Source organism: Delphinapterus leucas, chromosome 11, assembly GCF_059928025.1.
Source record: "Delphinapterus leucas isolate spDelLeu-1000000601 "Yukka" chromosome 11, BTC_Dleu_Yukka2, whole genome shotgun sequence".
Classification (NCBI taxonomy): domain Eukaryota; kingdom Metazoa; phylum Chordata; class Mammalia; order Artiodactyla; family Monodontidae; genus Delphinapterus; species Delphinapterus leucas.
Window position 1 is genome coordinate 8,588,537 of NC_143139.1, and position 16,976 is coordinate 8,605,512.

A 16,976-nucleotide genomic window follows, 5' to 3' on the forward strand; every position below is an offset into this window, starting at 1 on the left:
CCAGAAACATTTTAGAAGATAGTGATTTTACTGCTTCTTTTTCATGCTACACGTCTGTGTCTCATCAGCAGATGGTGCACGCACACTTGAATACACAAGTTTTCTTTTTTAAAAAATTTCTTCATACACAACTTTCAGGTTCCTTAGCCTACAGCTCAGCTCCGTGATCTAACCCAGTTCTTGAACAAGCAGCCATCGTGCCTTTCCTGCATGGACACTGGAACAACATTTCATATGGCAGGTATGTGCAGCCCAAGTCATAAAATGAAAAAATTAAAATAACTAGGAAAAATATCTTGTGGGTATGGCTAATTTGAGGCAAAGCTTTAGGACAAAAGTATACATTTTTAGGCTCCCCATGTATCTGTACTTTCTACTTTAATTTCATTTTTCTGATTCTTCATTCTGTAACTTAGAAATGATTTTGTAAAGATTTTTCCAACAGGCTTAAAGAGTGGATTCTGACAGGGATAGCTCTAAATTCTGATTGGCATCTGAATTTACCAGGAAAAATATAAACAACATAATTCTAGCATGAAAATAAATAGAGAATGTTAAATATTATCAACAAAATGTTTAAAAGTGTTTTTTTTTAATTTACCATTTGTGTTGTGACATCCCCAAAACCACCCAGATCAACAGTTTGACACATTGAACTGTTGTGAATGACAACACCCTTTGGGAGTACGCTAATGTTAATGCAGAATCTCCTGATGCTAAATTATTTTAGGGGAAATGCCTGTGAGCAAGTAATTTTTGGTATGAGAAGATGTAATACATGTAAAAAATGGTTCCTGTAAAAAAGTGTTTTTTTACGTATCATAATTCAATGTACTGTGAAATGAACTCGGGTTCCCAAGTTATTATCGCTACATTGGTTGGGGAACCTCTCATCACACCATGTCTTCTCTTCACTGTACAGCCTCTACAAAGCTATGAGCAGCCTGACATTTCTCAGAGTAGCGAATACACTGAGATTAGCAGAAGGACACCCTCCCAAGTAGTATTAATATTATTGTAACAATGATGGAATACATGTCATTTAAATGAAAGACTCTGGGTCTAGACAAACTTTCATTTGATTTCTGACTTGGGTACTGAATAGCTCTGATTCCTTGAGAAAATAGCATTATTAATGGATCCTACATTTTCTCAGCTACCTAATGGGAATCAGATTCTCTATCTTGTGATTTTTTTGTTGCTGTTACAAAACTAAGAGTTTGTTATATCAGCCCACAAGACCGAACTTGGTGCCTGTTGATCTCTTTTTACTACAGATCTCTAAGCTTCTTTGTCAAATTTAAAAATAAGTGGTAAGTACAGTTTGATAAGATAGAGCTGATAAAGAGGAAAAGGTATGGCTAATCTCACTGAAGAATAAAGTACATCACATAAAATTTTTGGTATTGGGTGGAGTTCTAAATGGAATGTCTTCATTTTCCAACATTTCATTGACAAAATTATTGGGTTATTAAACCAAGGAACTTTTTGGATTCTCTCACTGGTTTCTGCTTTTAAGAACTTCAGTTCCTGTGTTTGGTCTTTAAATCTTTACCCTATCTCTCTTTCTTTATAGCTTTTCAGACCACTCCATGGAGGCTGATTTCTGGGGTCTTAGGAGTAATGTGCCTTTTGTTGGTGGCTGCTTTGGGAGTTTTGTTGAAAAGTTGTAAGTTTTTCTAGTCAAGACTATATAAAAAGATCAAAATTGTGATGAAACTGTCTTACAATAAAGGTTTCATTTTGCTAATGTGTAATATTTTGTTATTTCATAAATCTGTGTCTGATGAAGTAAATTTCTAATTACTTCTTACAGCATTTACTAAACAAAATGTTCAGCCAACATTCTCTCCAGGACCCTCCACAGATCTCCGGGAAGGTGGGTTCCATACTTTGGAAAACTTTAGTGCTGTTAGAGAATGAAATATTCTTGTTTTTCTCACACAGAAGCATGAAGGGATATTATGCTTAGTAATAGAAATTATAGGATAGTCTCATTTTATTGCTAACTTAATTTATTAAATTACATTTAATGTGTGTTATTTATATATTAAGTAATAAGGAAAATATTAGCCAGAAGTGACCTATTTTTCCTATGTGACTGCTCATGTTTAAGTAACAAAAGCAAATTACAGTAAATATTGTAGCTGATCCTAAGTGCCTGCTTGTGTTTCACAACACATACTTTGATACCTCTTTACCTGTGCCTCCGCTTCTTCCACAACTCAGAAAGAAGCACAGAGATTTCTGCAATTCTAAACTCTACTTAACCAGTGAACGTCAGCTCAAAGATATTTTTAAACATATCTTTTCCTAAATGATGTCTCATCTTCTTCTGTGTTCATATAGCACTTCATTCATATCTTTTTTCCCTCAGCGTTTTTCCAACTTTTTTGAGATATAATTGACATATGACATCGTGTAAGTTTAAAGTGTACAATGATTCACTTATTACAATATTATTGCCACCATAGCATTAAGTAACACCTCCATCATGTCACACAACTATCATGTCTTTTTGTGGTGAGAATGTTTAAGAAGCTCTCTTGTAGCAACTCCCAAGTATATAATACAGTACTGTTAACTCTAGTTATAATGATGCACAGTAGATCCCCAAAACTTAATCATCTTCTAAATGGAAGCTCGTACCTTTTGACCAACAGCTCCCCATTTCCCCCACATCCCAGCCCCTGGTAGCCACCATTCAACTCTACAATCTCAGCACCACTCATTTGACAAAGATTTGAGTGCCTACCACATAATATGACTTTTATCACTGAGGATGGTAAATGTTGAAGACACTATCACTAGTAAACTGGACGGTCAGACTTCAAGCTAAGTGCTTTATTAACTTCATTTTGAAATAAAATATCCAGAATTATTTTCTGACTCAGGAAATATGCTAAAATGCTTTCCTCCTTTAAATATCTCTTTTATCTAGTTCACTTTTAATTACACAGCAGAGATCAACTTTGGGTCACTTCCTCAAAAGAGGTTCTTCTAACCGCCCCCCATCCTATACTCTGCTACACAGTATTTTAACATACTGAATTTCTTGTGTATACTTACACAAATTATCATTAAATATAATTCATCAATGACTGAAATTTGTATAATTCTGTCTCTATCTCTAGAATATAATCTTCATGAGGAAGAAGGGTCATGTCTGATTCATTCAGATTAATATCCCCTGAACTGTGGTGTGTGCAGTAACTTCTCTAAGAATAGCTGTAGAAAACATTAAATAACAAATGAGTAAATAGCACTGAAAACAACGGAATCTCCAATGTCATCAAGTCATGTTTTGTTTATTCTCTTAGGATCTGGCTGCTGTTCTTGCCGAGAAAAGTGGATTGGCTACCAATGCAGCTGTTACTTCATTTCTAATGAATCAAAAACATGGAAAGACAGTAGAAATTTTTGTGTTTCTCATAATTCCAGTCTACTTCAGATACAAAACAGAAATGAACTGGCATGTATTTAATTCTGATTTTTCTACAATTTTTTTGACCTAGGAAAATATTATCTAAGTAAGCTGAATACTTTGATTCAAGTTTTTAATCAGATAGTAAATAGGCAGTTATATCTGAACTAATTTCCTATACTTTGAAACAGTCATAAAATCTACACAAAATTTCTCAAAGATTTACATTATAGGACTGTGACAGATAAAGTACAAGAAACTTTTTAGAGAGAATTCAAAGAATAAATTATAGATCATTATTTTTATTCAAAGAACTTTGAATTTTTAGTTCATTAATTGAACTTATAATTTATTTTGTAATTATATAGCTTTTGTTATCACTCTTGGAATGAATATGAAGAATATTATAAAACAATTACCCAACTCTTAAGGAAAAGTGAAAATTTTCTCTAGCTCCATGCAGAACCTGTGCTAAGATTTATCCCTCAAGATACCGTTGGTTTGGGATCAAATTTGATTGCTGATCCCCTGTGAAGGAAGTGTTCCATGAAAGCTCTAATTCCCTTTATGACGTTTTTCATTCTTTCAAGAAGTGAGATTTTGTGGTACGTTTTCCTCCATAAATGAATGGGTCTGATGAATGAGAAATATGAGGCATGTGACTTGACTATACCTCCTAAATTAAAAGTTAAAAATGATTTTAGTTTGTATAATTGAAAAACTGAACCTGAATACTAGACACTGACTTTCTTAAAAGTACATGATCCCTAGAGTAGATTCAAAATAGATTAATATGTTGGTCTTTGTTTCCAAACAGTATTTTATGAACTCCATTTCCTATTATTACTGGACTGGACTCTCTTACAGTGAAGAACATCATGGCTGGTTGTGGGAGGATAATTCTACTCTCTCCCAAGATCTGTAAGTTTCTGGCACTCAAAACCTTTTTCTGTTCTTTTTGAGTTTATCCTTAGATCTGATCAGAGAACGTAACATCCAGGAACACTGTAGGTAAGATATCCTGTTTAGGACGTGAGAATACAGAAAAGAGAATTGATACAACAGAATAACAATTTTAGTCCCAACCACAACACCCAAGTGTATGCTCAAGTGACATGAAGTTAGTGTACTTGTGACTCTAAAAGAGCTTTTGATATATGCTTTTATTTCCTGCCTTGGTACAAGCACTCGGATATGTATGTACATGTACAGATTCTCACATACACAAAAGCCATCCAGAGAAAAGAGTATATCCACTATTTTACTTATTCTGGTGGAGCCCAATATTCTCAGCATCATCCCATATTTCAAACATTCTGGGCTTATTTTCTGTGTATTTGTAATCTTCAAATCTCATTTTCATTCATAAACATGGGATTTACAGTATCATACAATGACAGGTTTTATGCTCTGATTTTTTTCCTAGACTAGATTAGCAGATGCATCTTAGAAGTAAAGTATCTAACATACCAAAACCATTAATAACAACAGCAAAAACAAAAAAATCCCCAACTTCATTGCTATTGATTATTGATGCAATAGCTGAGTTTTTGTAACATTGTACTCTGAAATTGTGAAAACTGACTTGAATGAACAAAAGATAATGTCTCAATGTGGTAATATCTCATTAAAATGCTTTTAAAATGTCTGTAGTTCTATCATTTAACAAAAACATCATCCTTGAACATTCTCATTTCCTTTTCCCAATATATTAAAACATTCTTCTTCATTACAGATTTCTATCCCTTCACCCTGTAAATCCAAAGAACTGCATAATACATGGCCCAAGCGGAAGTGTTATGGATGCAGACTGTGGAAATAAATATCGTTATGTCTGTAAGCAACAGCTTATTTAGATGTTTCTTGGGGCAGAAGGGGTGTGCAATGAAGATTCAGTATACTTAGAATGGTAACATATATTACTAACTACCTACTTCTGGGATCTGTAAAGTGTTTCAAATTGTGTCTTATCAATCATAATTTTCATGTATTTGAAAATGTGTTTAAATTTTTTATCAAGATATAATTGACATATAACATTACGTTAGCTTCAAGTATACAACATAACAATAACTAGACACTAGGTCTAATTAACATCCATCATCATATATAGTTATAATTTTTAAATTTTGCCATGTGTCTTAAAATTGATGAAATGTGTGCCTACACCTAAAATTATAGTCAAGATAAATAATTTCATGAATATTAATGTATATGGTAAATAGTGAATTTAATAGTTTATGCATATATTCTTGGAAATTCTCTCTGTAGAAGTTTAAATAAAACTTAATTCATGCCAAATAATATATATCACATCATATCAGTCCTTTGTATGGCGTACTAAGTTGAGAAGTCCCATCCTCATCTCTCTTTTTCTGGAAGTAAAAATAATTTTAGTGTTCCTTTTCAATTCTTTCTGGATATCTATACATCTATATGTTCTAATTTAGAGCTGAAAGTGCCATATAATAGTTTCTTCATATGTATCACCTGGCCTCAGAGGGGAACACATTTGTGTGTCTTCTCTTGATGCTACAGAGTTCTGCAGAACAGTTGGAAGTCTTTGGCCAAATATATGGTCTCACGTGATTGCTTTCATATTTTACAAGAGGAAAGGGCATCTAAGCCCTGATCATATAAATTTATAATACTTATTTCTTTACTCCACATATTTTTTTGCCTATGCTTATCCATCAGTAAAAAAAGCCATTCTTACATGTACATTGAAGATTTTAATCTCTAGCCAGTCCCCAAAGCCTTTTCCTAAAAGTATGTACCAAAAACTAAATACTGTAAGATGTTACAGAAAAACCCGAATGAACTTTTGGGCCAACCCAATAATTACCCTTTTTTGGGGGTGGAGGAGGGGCTAGCTCATTTTATTGAAGGATTTCTAAATAGGTAAAAGAAAGGGTGGGAACACAATGAGTTCTGATGCCCATCTGACCTGGAAGAGATTTTCCCAACCTCACAGATATCAAAAGCCAATTCCCTTTTTGTAATTGTTGCATCTACATCTTAAAAATTGTGTATTGACATCTATATTTGCTCTCTAGTTTTATATTTTAATTAAATAATAATAATTAAGAACCCAAAGTTGATTTTTAAAATACAAAGAGTCAGGAAGAGGAAAGATCCTCTTATGTTTTATTTCTCAAAATATAAATATAATAGTACTACAACTTGAACTCTTCACATTCTTGTATGCAGGTTGACTTAGGAAAAATGCACTTAAGTTATACTATGCAAAATTCAGGATAGACTATAACATCTTTCAAATGTTTAACTTGGACTAAGTGAACATGCATTGCACTTTCTAGATATTTGAAATGTTTTGCCTTTGCTGTCCATGTGATTTTCATAATAATATAGTTTAATTGAATTTAAAAAGAACATTATAGGCAAGCTTATAATGAAAATAAATACTTTTCTGTTCCAACTGTCCCATCAATCTGTCCTCTTCCCACAAAAATTTCCTCTGAGTTTTTTGTGTGTTTCTTTTTTTTTTTCCTACCTAGAGTAGTTTTCTCTGTAATGAACCAAGGATAGTCTATTTTCATAATTTTTGTCCAGGATGAATCTCAACTCTGTTTATTTAGCCACATTAAAGTATAGGTTCAAATTGTTACTTTCATATCAGCACACTATAAAGTGTCCAGAGTTCAATCAGCCTTTTTTTTTTTTTCTGAGAACTCATGAACATTTATTACAATGCTGCAAGAACAATGAGGGGACGGAAGGTGTTAAATATGACAGAGAGTAATCTATGTCAACATTGTCTCCATTGAGGGAAGAAAATTCCTGTTGCCACCCACTTATAGCTCAGATGTTTTTTTAAGCTCCCATATCTTTTCAGGGCATTGTGATGGAAAGTGCTGATTTGAATGAAGAGTACTGGTCACCCATGGCAGTGGCCTGCTCACATCTGGCCCCATCATACTAATCACAGTCAATCCAGGACCATCTGACCCATTTCATTTTTATTATTTTTTTCTGCCACTCTTACCTGCATTCTGCTTTCCTTCATCCTGAAAATATCTTTGTAGTCCTTGGGATGGGAACAACATTTTTTTTTTTTTTTTTTTTTTGCGGTACGCGGGCCTCCCACTGTTGTGGCCTCTCCCGTTGCGGAGCACAGGCTCTGGACGCGCAGGCTCAGCAGCCATGGCTCACAGGCCCAGCCGCTCTGCGGCATGTGGACTCTTCCCGGACCGGGGCACGAACCCGTGTCCCCTGCATCGGCAGGCGGACTCTCAACCACTGCACCACCAGGGAAGCCCAAGGGAACAACATTTTTTATAGAAAGGTTTTGCACAAAATATTTTTTCCCTCTGACATGACATTTCTGATATATTGTCTGGAGAGAGACATTTATTTTTCTTTTGCTCGCTGTTTTTTGCTATGAAATGGACTAATGTACATGGAAGGATCTAGTTGAATGACTATCTCAATGTTGGATATAGAAGAAAAGGAAGAGAGTAAGGAAATTTGTAAAAAACACACAATATAACAAAATAATATTGCCAAAAGTCAGTTTATTCTTTCTTAATTTCATCCTGTTGCTTTGAATGTGTTATCCATTACCCTCAATGTATGTAATATGGGTTATGTATTGTTGCATAACAAATTACACTAAATTTAGAAACTTAAAACAACATGTTTATTATCTCACACTATCTATGGATCAGGAACTAGGCACAGCTTAATTGTGTTCTTTGTTCAGGGCCTCACAAGGCTGGAACCAAGGTCTTGGCCAGGCAGTATTCTCATCTGAAACAGAGTCCTCTTCCAAGCTCATTCACCCTTTGGCCAGAATTTCATTCCTTGTGGTTGTAGGACTGAGACCCACAGCTCCCCTCTCCTCCCCATAGGCAGTCACACCAGGGCTCCTTTCTTCTTCCAGGACAGAGGAGAGCATCCCTGACTCCTCTCTTTATGACCTCTAGGTCTGTTTTAAGTGTTCACCCAATGAGGTTAGGTCCACCCATAATAATCTCACTTTTGATTAACTGAAAGTTGACTAATTTGGAACCTTAGTTACAGCTGAAAAATAGCTTTATTTTTGCCATGTAGTGTAATCTAATCACAGCAGCATTCCATCATCTTCACAAATCTCACTGGAATTTAAGGGGAGGGGATTATATAGATGCACACCAGGGCTTGAGTATTTTGGGGGTCATCTTAGAGCTCTGCCTACCATACCAACATACCCCTAAAAATATGTCATAACTGCTACTTCATAGCTTATTGAATTTTTTGAAAGATTTTTCTCTCTTTTTAAAAATGTTTATTTATTTATTTATTTTTGGCTGCGTTGGGTCTTCGTTGCTGCTCTCCGGCTTTCTCTAGTTGCGGTGAGCAGGGGCTACTCTTCCTTGTGGTGCACGGGCTTCTCATTCGGTGGCTTCTCTTGTTGCAGAGCACAGGCTCTAGGCTCGTGAGCTTCAGTAGTTGTGGCACAAGGGCTTCAGTATTGTGGCTCATGGGCTCTAGAGCACAGGTTCAGTAGTTGTGGCACACGGGCTTAGTTTCTCTGCGGCATGTGGGATCTTCCCGGACCAGGGCTCAAACCCGTGTCCCCTGCATTGGCAGGTGGATTCTTAATCACTGTACCATCAGGGAAGTCCCCATAGCTTACTGAATTCCAACACTACCTTTTGATTCCTGATAACTAAGAATTTGGTTCACATATGTCATGACAAGTAATCTTTTTCTATTTATTCCAATATATTATTAATTCTTAGTTCCTCTGTTAGTGAATCTGAATTTGCTTAATGAAAATAGAGTTATTTTACAGCTAGACTGAGACAGCTCTTTGCTTATCTCCAGAGAGGCTTGAGAGTTGTTTTTGACTGTTGGCCATGATAAGGGCAGTGAGTTAACTAACTAACTGAATAATGATTTATGATAAATTTTTTAGAGGTTCAGAATTCCTGAGTGGAACGTATGACTAATTTGTTTATTGATAACTTTCACTTGAGGTAATCAGTTAGATATCCTATCTTCGCTATGTGACTAGACTCTGCAGGAAACTTCTGCCTGAGCTCTCCTGAAACCAAGTTTCAACACACGTACATCAGCACAAATAATAGCAGTTTCATTCAGAGATGATGAATCATGTCTTCAGGCAAATAAGAACATAGGGAAGCTTGTTCCTGGATGTTTCTTTGTGTTTTTTTTTTCCTGGATGTTTCTTTGAATTATCTTTCTCCTGTTGTCTTATATTATTTGCCTTTATTAAAAGCGTTATATGATTATGCTCATTGGAGCCTTTTGATTTATTTCAATTATCTAAACCTGGAAATCTTTGGAACATTTAAACCACCTTTTTCATCTCCATAATTTTGGAACTTTTGAAACTTTTTATATCCTAGTGTAGGGGTTGGAAAACTTTCTCGAAAGAACTGGATCATAAATAGTTTCAACTTTGTGAGCCAGTCTCTGTTGAAACTACTCAACTCTGTCTCTGCAGTGCAAAAGAAGACATTGATCGTACAAAAGTTAATGGTTTAGCTGCATTACAAAAGAACTTTATTTACAAAAACAGATGGTGAGACAAATTTGATCTACAGGCCATAGCTCACCAACCTGTCAAAATGTGTAAAAGGAGAATATATAGGCATCAGTGCTACTCTACACTTTGCCTTATCCTTCTCCAGGTTGAATCTTACAGTTGTAACTGTACTTATAAATTTTGATGTACAAAAACAGTTGTATCTTCTGTCATCGGTATGTACTAGCTACTATAAAACCTATATTTTATAATCCAATGTGATAATCTTCTTCTGTATGTTTCTTACTTCGTCCAGCGTTAGAATTGTTAGACTTGCATTTTTTTCAGCCATTATAGGCTACAGTTGTTTGTTTGAACACTAAATAAATAACACAGTGAGGCTACCAGAAAGCAAATGCATACATGGAAAACTGTCACATCAGGTTAATATTTTAGAATGCTTATTCACTGAGAACTGTCATACAAGCTTTTAGTGGCTCAGAGTGTGAAATAGATTTTAAGTAGGGATCTAAAAGAAAGGATACTTTAAAAAATATACTAGCTAAATCGCCAGTTTTGTGTTGTAAAGATGGTTGCCTGATTCTATATATCCCCCAGCCTTCCCCCTAATCCATAAAATCAATAAGGAAAACAAATAAAACCACAGAAGACCCGTGCCCTTTCAGCATGTCCAGAGACACAGAGCATCACAACCTTCAAATTATCTGTTAGTAGAAATAAAAAAATGTTAACAGAGCTCTTGCTCCAGACTACTACTGAATGCCTATGGTGCAGGTTAGGGAAATTAGTTCTTAAAATCGTCTATGAAAAAGTGAAAATAGAGGACATAGATGAAGTATAGGCATAATCAACCTATAAAGATAAAATTACAACAATAAATTCCAAAATACTTAACATAGGTTGGGACTTGGTAGTTCATAGCACTGGGGAAGGGTTTGAAATGTAAGACAGGAAGTGAGAAACTTGGAAAATATTTTTTTTTCCTTTGGAGATGCAGATAACAAAAATAGGGTGGTACCTCTTAGAGCTATGAGCGTGAAAGCGAAAACGTAATTTGGAGGATTTAAGGATGCTGGGAAAATGAAAGAGAAAAAAAAGACACACCTTTGCCCTCCTCACTTCCATAGCAGTACCATCGATGAAGGAAACTGCAAAGAATAGGGCAGAACTGACAGAAGAAGGAGCTCTCTAACTAGGAACCTTGACCATTAAATAAATAGGAATAGAAAAAAACAGATTACGTCTACATAAAACCACTCTAAAAATTCAAGAATGTGAATTTAATATTTTATACCTACAAAAAGTCATCCACCTAAAAAGGGAAACAACCATAACGCTGAAGAAAACTGTAATATACTACTGCAAATTAAATTAGATATACTCATACCATCATAAAAAGAAAGGAAAGGCAAAAAAAAAAAAAGAAAAGGAAAGATTGAAGTAAAGCAGAAGTTGATCATACTCAGGAAAGTAACAGAATGCTAAAAGTAAAGTGATGAATAAAGATTTACAAGGCAAAAGGAAGCAAAAAGACAGCAGGGGTTGGAATCCTGATACTAGGTGAAGACATATACCTAAAGAGAATTCAATGAGACAAAGAAAGACACTTTATAATGTTAAAAGCCAAATGCTACCATGAAGATTAAATAGTTCTGAATCCATCCAGCAAATAACAGTGACTATATAATATAAAAATTATAGGAGATGAAAAAAGAAATGCATAGTATCACTTTAGTAAAAGGTGACTTTAACAGGTCACTCTCAATATAAGATAGAAAGTTTGGACAAAAGAATAAGTTATAGATGATCTAAATAATATAGTTAATATGGTAGATATTCTGGACACATATTGACCACTATACATAGATAATAGAAAAAGTAACTTCCCTCCAAATGCACCTGAAACATCTGCAAAGATTGAATATACAAAACTTTTGAAGAAAGTAAAAATGTATGGATACTTCCTTAACTGGATAAAGTACATGTATATACTTTACTTATGTGTGTGTGTGTATATGTGTATGCGTGTGTGAATTCTAAAGCCAGCATTTTATTTTGTAGAAATCTTATGAAAAAAAATGTAAAATATTCCTGAAAGACAAAAAATAGGCTTTAAAAACGTAAATCTATCTCCTGGTTTTGGTTAGGACCTTTTCTTAATTTATAAATTTGTAGTGATACCAATAAAAATCCAATGACTGATGGATCTGGGTAAGCTGACATTGAAGTTCATATGGAAAAATAAGCACATAGAATGTACATACAGTCTACATGACTATAAAAGTATAGCTATGAGGAAGTACTAGACCTACTAATTATTAAGTCACACCTCAAAAGCCTCCAGTTAAAACAGTGTAGTTGGTAATGACACACAAATCAGCAAACCAGTGAAATAGAATAAGAAGGCCAGAAATAGTCTCAACTACATACAGAAATTTAGATTATGATAAAGACAGTGTTCTCAAATCATAGGCTTTTTAATAGATGTTGTTGTATGGACAACTGGATAGCCATTTGTAAAAGGTTAAACTAGATATATGTGCAGCTAGAAATCACTCAGAGTACAACTTTCACTAGCACTAAGAAAAGGATAAGTTTCCAAAAGTAATTTTATTAGTGACAATGTAAAGCAGTTGAGATTTAAAAGTGCTAGAGGCTTAGACAAAGCTGAATTTGAATTCTTAGTTCAATTTTGACTACATTTGAAGCTTTGAGCAAATAATTTTATTACCAGAGCCTCAAATTTTCATCTACACATTGAGAATATCTACCTCGTGAATTTAATGAGAAGTAAAAAATGTACTTGAAAAGCAAGCATATAAAACAGAAATGAGAACATAGCAGATGCTCAGTTAATAACTGAGGTAGCTTGCTGCTTTCTTACTCCAAATTTCTAAATTATTGGTAATTTTATTATCTTACCCTTTACCTTACCCTTTATAATATGGTGTAAAGGATCATGTCCAACTTATTTAGTCATATCCCCTGAGCACTTTACACTCCTCTGATGGAGGTAGATAAGAAAATGTAAGAATAATCTCACTGAAGGATAAAGTACTCCACTTAAAAATTATGGAGTTAGGGGTCTGAACAGAACATCTTCCTTTTCCAGTGTTTCATTGCTCAAATGGCTATGTATCAAATAAATGACTTAAAGACTAAAAGACACATCCATATATTTATTACGCAGATCCTGGAGCCTTTTGAATTCTCCCCCGGTGGTTTCCATTTTTAAGACCTCCATCTCTTGACTGATTCTCTCTTCTCTTTCTTCCTCTGCATCTTCTTAGACTGTTCCATTAAGGTTTATTCCTGAGACTCTAGGAGTGCTGCACCTTTTATTGAATTACAGCATGACTCATTTAAAAGTGGTTAATTTTCTTCTGGAGAAGCTTTTTGAGACTCAAAGCTTTTCAGAAGCATTTTTACCATAAAGGTTTTATTTCACCAATATATAACATTCTTAAAATTTCATGTATTTCCTGAAACTTGAACCTAATCACGTAAATATCTAATGCTTTCTTACAGCATTTTCTAAACACATTTTCCAGGCAATATCCTCTCCAGGAACCACCATCACCATGTAGGTTTCAATATTTGTAAACCAACCCCAGTGGTTGGTTTAAATCTGAAAATAGAGGTTTTCCTGTACTCCACCACTAAGGAGCATGAGGGAATATAACAGTAATAAACCTTCTCTTTCTTCATTGTAGGAGGCTCTAGAGTGCAGGCTCAGTAGTTGTGGCTCACGGGCTCTAGAGTGCAGGCTCAGTAGTTGTGGTGCACGAGCTTAGTTGCTCCACAGCATGTGGGATCTTCCCAAACCAGGGCTCGAACCTGTGTCCCCTGCATTGGCAGGCAGATTCTTAACCACTGCACCACCAGGGAAGCCCCCGTTTTAATATTGAGGAGATTTCTGTGCCACTTGAAATTATAAAGTAAATTATTTTATGAATATTCTGATCTTAATTTTCTATGTTAAATACATAGTATTTTTTTTTCACCATACTTCTTTTCTTAGCAATTATCTCAACACAGATTTAAATGAAGATTGACACCAAATAATACACAACTTTATTTCAGTGCTTCATGTGATCTACTAACTTGGGAAGTTCTATCCTCACTTTTCTGAAAAGAAAAATGATGTCAATGATTAAGTCGTCTCACTCTTTCTGAACGAAAATGTGGATTTTTTAAAAAAAATTTAGAGCTGAAAATGTATACAACAGTTTGCTAATATATTTTATCTGTGATACTGTGATATTATAAGAAATGTATGTTTGGTCTCCCTCCCTGGTACCTGATTCAGAGTTTCTAAAACCCTCATAATTTCCTGAGTGAATTGTGAAGGGAGCATCTTTTGTGGTTCATGGTAAGCCCCTTTCAACCATTTCTCAATTTATGCTAATGAGGTGACTCTTGGATAACCAGGGCTGGTTGTCTGAGGAACCAACCATATGCATTAGAAAGTTGGAACTTTCAGCCCCACCCTCAGACCTACAGGAAGGGGAAGAAGGGCTGGACATGAATTCAATCACCAATAACCAGTGATTTAATCAACCATGCCTACATGACGAAGCCTCCACAAAAACCCTCAACAAAGAGATTCACAGAGGTTCTGGGTTGGTAAACACATCCGTATGCTGGAAGGGTGGTGCACCTGTCTAGAGCGGGCGTGGAAGCTCCCTGGCCTTTACACATACTTTGTCCTATGCATTCCTTCCATCTGGCTGTTAGTGAGTGAAATCAAGTCTCCCTAAAACCAAGTTCCCTTACTGAGTTTACGATTAAACTTTGATTAGTCATATGACTAATATGTATATCTATGTATTTATATGTCTCTCTCTCTATATATATCATTTGAGAGAAAAGGGAATAAAAATATGAGTGACTGAGTGGGGAAAGGGGACAGAGAGGAAAGGAAGGGAGAAAGAATTGAAGAAAAAAGAGATGCTAGGAGGGAAATAAAATGAGCTCGAGTAGTCTTAAAGAAACTATTCTAATTATTATTTATTTTTAGTAATTTCATTATTATTATCGCTGTTATTATTAGATATGACATTTTATGATAACATCGTTAAGTGGTATAAAATAGAGGTTTAAAGAAAATAAATGAAATACAAAATTTCACCAGGGTAAAGCATAATCAACCTTTTCATAGATGTGTTTTGTGACTATGAATAACTTGGGTATATTATCCTTTAGTATGAGAGTAAAAACATTTCACGTAGATTCCTATCAAATTTTCTAAAATGTTTTAATCAGGAAAAATATTTTTCAAATTTTTCTCGAATTAGAGTTTATTTAGTACACAATACGTTAGTTTTGAAGATAAATTTAACTTTTTTATACTTTGTATAGAAATCTAATAAACAATTGCAGCAGTAACAAAGAATCATAAGATGTATCAAGAAATTCATAATACAGTGGGGAGACCTTAATGAAAAAAGATAAGGGGAGATAACTAATGGAATGGTGACAAATGAAGAATAATGAGAATAATTGGAAGAAGAGGTGAATTGTTATTGAAGGATCTGGAAGTTTTATTAAAGGTGGTGGAATCTGATTTACAGATTGAACAAACTAAAATTATAATCAGCAAATACAGGAGGAAAATGTACTAGAGAAGGAAGAATTTGAGCAAAACATTGAGATTGGAGAAGTGCTTATGGTATGCTGAAAAAGAACAAGTGTGTCAGTGGAATTGTGGGGAAAATGGAAATAGGTCGAAGTGAAAGATGAGACTGAAAAGAAAGCAGGAACAAGTGAAACTGTGGAAGAATGTGAATGCCAGGCTGTAAAGATAAATTTCAATTGACAGACTCCAGGTCCATCCACCTGACTACAAATAACTCAATTTCATTTCTTTTTATGGCTGAGTAATATTCCATTGTATATATGTGCCACATCTTCTTTATCCATTCATCTGTTGATGGACATTTAGGTTGATTCCATGTCCTGGCTATTGTAAATACAGCTGCAATTAACATTTTGGTACATGACTCTTTTTTAATTATGGTTTTCTCAGGGTATATGCCCAGTAGTGGGATTGCTGGGTCATATGGTAGTTCTATTTGTAGTTTTTTAAGGAACCTCCATACTGTTCTCCATAGTGGCTGTATCAATTTACATTCCCACCAACAGTGCAAGAGTGTTCCCTTTTCTCCACACCCTTTCCAGCATTTATTGTTTCTAGATTTTTTGATGATGGCCATTCTGACCAGTGTAAGATGATATCTCATTGTAGCTTTGATTTGCATTTCTCTAATGATTAATGATGTTGAGCATTCTTTCATGTGTTTGTTGGCAATCTGTATATACCGTATGCTAACACATATATATGGAATCTAAGAAAAAAAAATGTCATGGGGTAGGACAGGAATAAAGACACAGACCTACTAGAGCATGGACTTGAGGATATGGGGAGGGGGAAGGGTAAGCTGTGACAAAGTAGGAAAGTGGCATGGACATATATACACTACTGAACGTAGGCTGGATAGCTAGTGGGAAGCAGCTGCATGGCACAGGGAGATCAGCTAGGTGGTTTGTGACCACCTAGAGGGGTGCATTAGGGAGGGTGGGAGGGAGGGAGATGCAAGAGGGAAGAGATATGGGAACATATGTATATGTATAACTGATTCACTTTGTTGTAAAGCAGAAACTAACACACCCATTGTAAAGCAATTATACTCCAATAAAGATGTTAAAAAAATTTTTTCAGTTGAGAGTTCAGTAAAGCCATCAGATCATCTTTTGCATTTTTACTTATCAGTAAATGACATTTATAGATTTGCAATTGTGAATAGACAATATTAAGAAGACTAAAAGTGATATACCATACCAACGCATTAAGTAACACCTAGAAAATAATATTTTTTCATTCTTAATATATTTTCATATTTGTAATTATATTCTAATCACTAGTTATTCAAGTTCATTCCCAACACTATTTTATTCAACACCAATTTTACTTATGGATTTCATAATTTACATGAATTTAAAATGTATTTTTCTGTTTATTTTCTTGTATCTCTTCCC

General features: G+C 34.8%; 1 protein-coding gene across 2 annotated transcripts; it reads left to right on the forward strand.

The window, feature by feature from the left end:
* The first annotated feature begins 45 nt into the window (after positions 1–45).
* KLRD1 (killer cell lectin like receptor D1) lies at positions 46–16,973 on the forward strand. Of its 2 annotated transcripts, XM_022577580.3 has the most exons (6): positions 47–241; positions 1,577–1,669; positions 1,817–1,879; positions 3,321–3,472; positions 4,242–4,345; positions 5,160–16,973. In XM_022577580.3, exons 1-6 carry the CDS (start codon positions 211–213, stop codon positions 5,278–5,280), a joined length of 564 nt encoding a protein of 187 aa, XP_022433288.1. In that variant the 5' UTR covers positions 47–210; the 3' UTR covers positions 5,281–16,973. The 2 variants fall into 2 exon arrangements, with proteins under 2 accessions (XP_022433285.2, XP_022433288.1); XM_022577577.2 differs by lacking the exon at positions 1,577–1,669 and having other exon boundaries at positions 46–241.
* Positions 16,974–16,976: the final 3 nt, after the last annotated feature.